Below are 9,465 nucleotides of genomic sequence, written 5' to 3'. Positions count from 1 at the left end.
CTTATTAATTAACTTACAAAGTAGCCAACAAAAACATGTCAAATTCATTTCACATAGTAAAATCAGATAAGCAGATTAAAGAACCAGAATACTAAGAGAGAAAGTAAAACAACTGTTGTGAGAAAAAATAAAGGGCATTATAGTTCAGGCACTAATACTTTAGAAAAAGGAAAAAGTACAATAGTAGGAATTTCTGCACACCCCCACACAAGGAAATGAGCTGCCCAGGTTTTCTCTTCTTCTTCTTCTTCTTCTTCTTCTTCTTTTTTTAATATATTTTATTGATTTTTTTACAGAGAGGAAGGGAGAGGGATAGAAAGCTAGAAACATCGATGGGAGAGAAACACCGACCAGCTGCCTCCTACACACCCCACACCGGGATGTGCCCGCAACCAATGCACATGCCCTTGACCGGAATCGAACCTGGGACCCCTCAGTCCGAAGACCGACGCTCTATCCACTGAGCCAAACCGGTTTCGGCCCAGGTTTTCTCGTCATGCAATAAGCCACTCATGTAAGATTAGAAGGGTGGGGAGGTAGGATTGGGGGAGTGTTTAGTGAATATATGCACACAGACAGTATTGGAAAAGCCTAGGTCACTCAGGGGTTAGAAACCCATACAAATTACACAGGCAAAGAGCTGAGGGGGGGCCTAGGGCTAAAAAAAATTTTGGTGTCTGCTGCTCAGATAAATAGAGATGAGAATTTGGGAAAAACTAGGTCCTGAGGGATTCCAAATTTGTCAGGAAATAATGGTCACAATAATAAATGAACCCTTGGCAAAAATTTTACAAGCCCAAAGGATTAAAGGAAAGATTTAAAAACAAAAACCGAAAGAAAGCAACCAAGCAAAAAAAAAACAAACCAATAAACAAACCAAAACAAAACAAAAGCAGGGAGGAAGGGAAGAAAGAGAACTGCTGGGGCTTCTGTCCTTGGATGTGAGAGGCTCTTTTGTGTCACTGCCCACACTCAACACCTCTATCTCCTGGTGAGAGGTATGCTCTGGACAAGAGTTTTCCTCGGTGAAAAAAAAGGCAGCAGAGAGGTGTCCAAGGGCTTGGCTCATTTACCCACTCAGTCATTTGTTCCTCAGAAAGCCCCTGGCTTGTAGGGGTTGAAATGCTGTGATTATTGACTGGAAACCGGGAGATGGATGGTAGAGAGAGGAGGATCTCAATCTCCTAAAGTCAAACCTTATGTGTAGGGATAACCTAATAGGATCTGCATTTCCTGGGCTCAAAGAGAATGCTCCCTTCTTCTTTCACAAAGGCAGCAATTAATTGCCAGAAACTGAAATGCTTATACTGCAAATGTTCCAGTACCAAATCAACAAACCTGCAGGCTCCTCTTGCTAGCAATTCAGAGGTTCATGGCATAGAGCCAAAGCGGTAATTAAACCAAGCATTATCAGCTTCTCCTTCTTTAAGTTGAGAGAGGGAAATAAATTGGTGATATTCCTTTCCACTTTGGGAATTGCAAAAGATCCACAATACCTGCTCTTGGATACAATATATGTATATTTCCAAAAGAATGAAAAATGCTACTGACAACACAGGGCCTCTAGAGCTCTGCAGACATTTCAGGCAAGACAAGAACAATTTATGATACAATTTCTTCCCATTTTGGATGCAGAGTTGCTTGACCTACCTTAGTGAAAACAGTACAAACTAGAAACTAGTCCTGCTAGCCAGTCATCCCTAATTAGAAGGAGAAGATCTGCCGTGTATACATTTCTCTTCCATTCCCCAGTGCATAAACAGAAGTTTGAACACTAAGTCCTCTCCTAAAAGAAATGCCTACCAGTTAACCGTTCTGAATGTACAAGGAAGGTGACCTCACCACCCTTCCAAAGCTATCCATGGCCTTCCTAAGCATAGTATGTAAGGTCAAACATAACTTGTCTGGATCTGAAAACTTCACTTGGCCCCATTTTTTAGCAATGCTTGCAGTTCTCAAAAGATGCCAAATTCTATGCTGCCTCTGTGCACAAAGGCTCACTCCCACCTTTGGGGCTCAATATTCAAATTCAATATCCCCCACACCCATTCTCCATGTTAGACCATTAAACTTGAGATCCTGTTCACTGGCAGCAATTTATTGCCACTGCCCACAGCTGGTGAACAAGAATAAAATACAGGATCTTCCTTCAGATGAAGTCTATACAGATGAAGTCTATAAGGACTGAGTTTGAGCTTTCACCATCTTCCAGGACAGTGGTCGGCAAACTCATTAGTCAACAGAGCCAAATATCAACAGTACAACTATTGAAATTTCTTTTGAGAGCCAAATTTTTTAAACTTAAACTATATAGGTAGGTACATTGTTATTAACTTAATTAGGGCACTCCTAAGCTGGCCTTTGCTAAAAACTCAAGGGGCCAAAGAGCCGCATGTGGCTCGCGAGCCGCAGTTTGCCGACCACTGTTCCAGTGAGATTATCAGGTCTAAATCTACCATATTTTCCAGGAGATTATCAGGTCTAAATCTACCATATTTTCATTTTACTAGTCTACTTCTGTGGGGAGGCAGGGGACTTGGTTGGAATGTCTGTAAGGAGGAATCTCTGAAAGGTCGGGGCCTCTGAGGGGACCTTGCCGAAGGCGGCAGCCCCTACCTTGACTTTTCCAAACAAGTCCGATTCCCAGGGGTGTTTTGCTAGAATCTCTATGTTTAGTCTTTAAAGACCCGACCTTGTAGAAGCGTATACTTTCTCAAGGATACTTACCCTACTACTTGTATCTACAGGTTATGACAATAAAAACCTAAGGAGGCAGGCGAAGGGGACTACTTGGTGAAGATAGTCAAGTAGTGCCTTAGCCCTTCTCTTTCACAAAATCGTGTGTTAGAGTAATCACTCATCCATCGTTCAGGGTCTGCCGGTCAGCCCCAGCACACTTCTAATTTTATTGATCACAATTATCCTGTAGTGTGCTGACTGTACCCATCTCTTCTAACTCTGTGTTCAGTGAGTTCATGTTGGTAGCTTGAAATTGGTTATGGTGATAGTATTTACACTATGAAATTGATAAAGTCTACAATTCAGGGCTTGTTTTTGTTTTCTAGGAAAACCCAGCTGTTAAACATTTACTATACTAAACTGTTACCCCTATAATCATCCATACTTCCTCTCCTGTGAGACCCAACCTCCTTTTCTTTCACCCAAATATTCCATTGAATTGTCTTGGAATTACTACTCCATGATTAATAAGTCACTTGTATGCTCAGTCGTTTCATGTTTTGTTCCCTATACCTCCTGCAGGACAGGCTACATAATTTGCAGGATCTGGTGCAAAATGAAAATGCAGGATCCTTTGTTCAAACTCTATTAAAATTATTAAGAATTTTAAGACGACAACAACAGTAGAGCATTAAACCAAAAACAGGGGCTTTCTAAGAGTGGAGATTTGTATAACCACACAGGCCAAGTGCCCATAAACTAGTGACCACCTATTCTTAACTGTAAGCCTGCCCTCCCCTGAAGATACTGTTTCCATGTATGATGGCTACTTATTCTCCCATACTTTAGGATTGAAGGTAGGTTGCTATGTTATTGACTCCCCTTCCCAATTCTCTTTGTAAACAATTACTCTTCTATCTTCTTTGTAAAAACCTCTTCTCCTCTGCCATCTTGCTGCACTACACTTCAACTCTCATCATAGCTGTCATCTCCCAACATACTAGTTACTCCTACTTTACTGATGGCTTTGGTATCTGGCTCTCAAAATTCCTCTTCACCCCAAGTCCTTGCCTACTTAAGAGAACAGACTCTGGATAGAAGCAGAGTGCCTGGATTCAAGTCTTGATACTACCATATATTAGCTATGTTGCCTTGGCCATGCTTTTTTTTTTTTAAATATATTTTATTGATTTTTTACAGAGAGGAAGGGAGAGGGATAGAGAGCTAGAAACATCAAGAGAGAGAAACATCGATCAGCTGCCTCCTGGACACCCCCCACTGGGGACGTGCCCGCAACCAAGGTACATGCCCTTGACCGGAATCGAACCTGGGACCCTTCAGTCCGCAGACTGACGCTCTATTCACTGAGCCAAACCGGCTAGGGTGGCCATGCTTCTTAACCTTTCTTTTCTTGAGCTTCCTCATTTATAAACTAGAGATGATAATACTACTTCATAGGATTTGTTGTATGGATTAAAAGAGTTAATACATGTAAAGGGTGCAGAATGGTATCTGGCACATATTAAGTGCTCACGCAATAAACATTAGCTATTGCTATTATCATCATCATGGTAAAGTCTATTTCAATGTCTTCATGGATAGCTCATTTAGTATGTTCTCTTGAGCTCCCTGTCGTCAATAAATTTCTTCTCCACTCTACCCCAGCAACCTTCTTCCACAGCTACACCCTAGATCCTGTAGGCACTTCTCCACCTCCTAAATCTTAACTTCAAATATCCCTGACTACTATCTCCTATCCTTGCAGGACTCACATTTACCTGTGCCCCATATGTCTGTTTTCTATCAGCAAAACCTGTGAATATCAGGTATATCTCTTCTATCATATCTCTGTCAGCACCTATCTTTGCTTCTTTTCCTATCTTCTTACACTCTCTCTTTCATCCACTCTCTTGACAATAATCTCAATTTCCATGCCCCAGTTTCCTTTCACACAAGACTGGCAAAGTTCCAATCTTGGATGAATCAAACTATCAGTACCACTCTTATAAATTCATGGTCTCCTTCTTCAATGCTGCCCAGCAATCTTTCTATTTCCTTACCTATTCTGCCATCTCCTATGCTTCACAATGGCTATTTCAGACCTTTACTGCTCTCTCTAAACTTCTGATATTCCTGCCCCTACCCACCTATCCCCACTCCAGCTATCTTTGCTTCTGCTCTCAGTAACTACCCCACTTCTGAAAAAAAAAAAACGAAAAAAAAAACAGGAACAAGATTAAAATTACCACAATGTTCTCTACCAAACCTCAAAATCTACCTTAGCTGCCCTTATATCCATGCATTTCTTCCTTCCTATCACAATGAAGGGGATGTCTCTTCTCCTGCTTAAAGCTACTCTTGTGTTCCATTCTCTGGATTCTAACACCCCAGTCCTAGAAGGCAATGGTTCCTGAAATATGGTTCTCAGACCAGTAGTTTCAGCATTCTCCAGCATTTTACAAATGCAAATTCTCAGGCCTCGCTCTAGACCTACTAAATCACAAGTTGGGGCCCAGCAATGTTTAACAAGCCTTCAGGTGATTCTGATGCACGCTAAAGTTTGAGGACCATAGCTCTGAGGGATTATTTTTTACCCTCTTTCCTGTATCTTCAACCTCCTTTTTTAGTTCAATGGTTCCCTTGCTTGAAGAGCCTCCTATTTGAGTGCTCCCTGTATATTCTTGCCCTTCTCCAGTCTATTCACCGCAGAGAAACCTATCTGATCATGCCATTCCCTCCTTAAATAAAGACCAATATTTTAAGAAGGCCTTAAGGCTCTGCACACCTCTCAAGTCTTTTCTTGCACCACTAGCTCTCTTGCTCTGTTTGACAAAGACCAGTGTCTCTCAACTTCTTGATCTTGCCACGTGACAAACTTTGAAATTGTTATCCCCTCTGCCTGAAATACCCTTGGCTTGTTTCTTTCCCTAGCTTCTACTTCAAGTCTCAGATTAAACTTTCCTTTCTTAAAGTAGCCTAACCTTACCCCTTAGTCTTGATTAGGTCCCTACTAGATGCTCTTAAAGAATCTGCATTTATCCTTTCACAACCTGCATCAAACTTATAATTATCTAATTATTATAAATGTAATGTCTGTCTTCCTTGCCAGAGTGTAAGCTCTATTCAGGCAGAAATCATGTTTATCTTATTTACTATAATATTCCTAGTGCCTAACTTTAATATAGTACCCTGTCCTAGTAAATGTGCAATAAATATTTGCTGATAGACTGAGCCTTGCATACACGGTGCCTCTGTCCAGAATACTTATAATATCTTTAATCCCTTAGTGAAAGCCTACTTTCCCTTGAAAAATAAGTTAAACATCTCTATAAAGTGTTCCCTGAACATACACACCATCTCCCTGCTCAAGTGGATCACTTCCTCTTTTGTGATCCTATTGTATTGTGTATATAACTCTACTAATGCAATAATTATACACTATTGTAAATATCTATTTTCATGTCTGAGTCTCCACTAGACTGTAAACTTCCTGAGGGAACAGATCATGTCTTGTTTACCTATGTATCTCCAGTGCTTAGAAAAGTGCCTGACCTTGATAATAGGTGTCTATAAATGTTTATGGGCATATTAAGCCTAAGTCTATAATCTCTAATACTGGACTGAAAGTTCTTTTCTTAATATTAAATCTGGGTTCCAATTCTAGGTTTGCTATTCATTAGCTGCATGATCAAACTGTTTAACTTTAGGCCTCAGTTTCCTCACCTGACAAACTTTGAAACGGTAAAGCAGGGTTAGTAACACCTATTTGGAAATATTGCTATGAAAATTCAATAAAATGACATGGCAAAATGATCAGCACACACAGTGCCAGGCATGCAGTACTGCCTCCCCACTCTGGCTTCAACTTGATAGAGACAACTAGGACAAAACAAATACAAAAATAAGTCACAGGAATCAAGGGAGACTGAGCATGGAGTGAGTCATTCCTTTTAATAATTTGCCCAGGAAGATCAACAGTGAAGAAACATAATAAGCGGAATAAACTCTATTGGTGGTATCTCCTTTGGCATACAAAGCTTGTGAGAATTCACTGTAGAAACCTCTTGGCTAACGGCCACATCCAGCTCCCTAGCCCCAGCAGGTCAGGTCTTAATCTGCACTACCAGCCCTGGTTACTTCAGACTGGAATAGAAATGACCTCATAAGGAATATGTTTACAGGCAGGAGATAGGGGAAAAGGAGGAGAACTTGACTGCAACCACATCAATCAAGTGTTTTGCAATCTGGCAGAAATCACTGCAGAATTGTTGGTGGAGACTAGCACCCACACAATGGCACTTACCTGCAGCCAACAACCAGTTTAGACTAGATAATGAGCAACTTTCTGCTTTTATCAAAACAATGTCAGACTTGCATGGAGTGAATATCTCTAAGGTCAAATTACCCTTGTTCATCTGGGAAGCACCCACAAAGATGACACTAAGCAGCTTTATACATACACTCCTCAGCCTAGGAGCACTGGCCACAAGCACAGCCTCATTACCTAGGTGTGCCAACTGTAAAAACAGATTTAACAGATTCTCTGCTCCTTATTCATAATATGCTTACCTCTTCGGAGCCATTGGTTTTCAGATCACCTAGTTCCTTGGAGTCATTCACTTCAGAATGCTGTGTCACTATAGGTATAACTTCTTCACTGGGACTCTCTCTCTTCTGAAGCCTCCTGATTAAGTTCTGCTGGTCAGTGGAAGATACAGCAGGTTGGAGTGGAGCTCTGGGAAGGCTCTGCCTCCTCTGAGATGCCCTGCTCCAACCTAGCCCCAGAATATGAGGTGCAACATCTTCAGGTAGAAAGCCCAAGTCATCTGCAGCTTGGAATTTCTTAAAAAACACCAGCATGGAATTGGAAGAGTCTGTCCTAAAAGTCTGGCAGCTCTGGGAACTGTTGCAGTCTGCCTGAATGCACATCCCTTCTAACCACCAAAGGGCATGACATGCAGAGTCCTGGCAGCAGGCAGTCCAACATGTCTGGAGAGAGGGGGTTCCTTCAAGAAGCCGGAGGTAATTTTCTCCCCCAGATCTCAAGCCAACTCCAAATTGTGTCTTCACCTGCTTGCACCTGCTCTCACTGGCATCTAAAAATAAAGAATGAAAATATTTAAAGATGAAATAAAAACAGACTACTACTCTGTAAAGAATCCTGAACACCAACATTTGAGGCTATTGTGAAAACTGGTTTTTAAGAGAGTGGGAAAGCTATCTAGTAAGAGGAACAGAAGATGCAAAAGAGAGTGTTTTTGGCTCAGGATATTTTAGCTTGTAGAGTATTGATCCACATTCATTGCTGGTTCCTCTCTAAATAATTCCCTTCCAAGTAGACCTTTTACAGAGAATTCCATCCAGTTTGTAAAACAGAAAAAAAAATAATCAAAAGAGCTATTCTGGTGGCAGTGTATGGAGGAAGGGGTGGAGGGCGCGCACGTGCGCATCAAGATGTTTCTCAGGAACAGAGTGAAGACTAAGAGACCAGAAGAGCAGATAGCTAAACAAGCTGGAATATGCCCCCCACTGAACTGGCAGCAATACAAACAGATGCTTGACCTTTTGCAGGTTACAGGTTTATCATGTTCTAACCAACTGTTTGCCAGAGTCAGGTGGTTTTGCATATCATGGTATCAGCCAGACCAGTAGTCAAGCTTAACAAAATTTTAATCATGACAAGCTATGTCATGATAGGTAAAACAATGACCTACTGTGGTTAACCTAGATAAATGGTCCAAAATTCTGGCTAATGCTGCTTATGGAGGAACTTTTGGGCTGCTGAATTATTTAAGGCATAGCATTGATTTTCACTTCTGTATTCTTAGATGAAGTCAAGTCAGAGCATTCTCTAAATGAAAGTTGTTATACAGAGTTCATTTTAAGGTACTGTTATATAGGTCTCTATAACCAACTGTAGTCAGGGTGATATAGGGCCAGAACCAGGATAAGGCAAGAGAGGTGCCTGGGGCCCAAAATTTAAGGAGGCGCTTATTCTCAGAGTCATTCAAGTGCAAGGTTGGCTTACCCAACCCTTGAGAGTGAGTGTCTCCTTAAATTTTATGTCCTGTGTGCCTCTTTCTTCACCCTAGCCCTGGCCCTGTTATTATAACATAAAGTATATTTTAGAAGTAATATAGAAAATATGCAGAAGAATCAAAGTATTAAAGAGATGGATCATCATATGTCTGCATGTACACATAACTGAAAAAGGGCTATGACTAGCTAAAGCAACAAACTGATAATCATCCAAAGTCAACCTAACTCCCAGAAAATACCTACTAAATGTCCAAGAGACTAAATGTGGACACCAGGCTACTGAGAGAATAAAGGCAGGCTTCTGGATCACTGAGCTAAGCAAGTGCTAGGAAAGCCAACTTGCCATTGTTCTTTACAAGACTAGAGAGATACATTAGCACCACCCTAACACTAAACAAGGCAATTTGGAAGGCCATAAAAAGACAGAACTTCCTTAAGAAAATGAAGAAATAGCTCAGCTGGCATGGCTCGGTGGTTAAGCATCAACCTATGAACCAAGAGGTCACCATTCGATTCCTGGTCAGGGTACATGCCTGGGTTGTGGACTCGATCCCCAGAGTGGGGCATGCAATAGTCAGCCGATCAATGATTCTCTCTCATCACTGATGTTTCTATCTCTCTCTCCCTCTCCCTTCCTCTCTAAAAATCAATAAAAAATATTTTTTAAATAATGAATAGCAACTATGAAAAAAAAAAAACAACACCAAAGTTACCAAGAGCTACAGAAATACCCCTCATTTCCTCATT

The 9,465-nt window shown here is 41.1% G+C and overlaps 1 protein-coding gene across 10 annotated transcripts in view; it reads right to left on the bottom strand.

Annotated features, from left to right (window-relative positions):
• KIAA0319L (KIAA0319 like) overlaps positions 1-9,465 on the bottom strand; it is a 107,035-nt gene that overhangs the window by 57,583 nt on the left and 39,987 nt on the right. For all 10 annotated transcript variants that reach the window (XM_079776345.1, XM_079776346.1, XM_079776342.1 and 7 more), the window contains one exon: positions 7,249-7,775. In XM_079776345.1, the coding sequence (XP_079632471.1) occupies positions 7,249-7,775 (527 nt within the window). The remainder of the gene's footprint in view (positions 1-7,248; positions 7,776-9,465) is intronic.

This window comes from Cnephaeus nilssonii, assembly GCF_951640355.1.
Source record: "Cnephaeus nilssonii genome assembly, chromosome: 7".
Classification (NCBI taxonomy): Eukaryota; Metazoa; Chordata; class Mammalia; order Chiroptera; family Vespertilionidae; genus Cnephaeus; species Cnephaeus nilssonii.
Note: the sequence above shows the minus strand (reverse complement) of the source record. Positions and strands in the feature narration are given on the sequence as shown.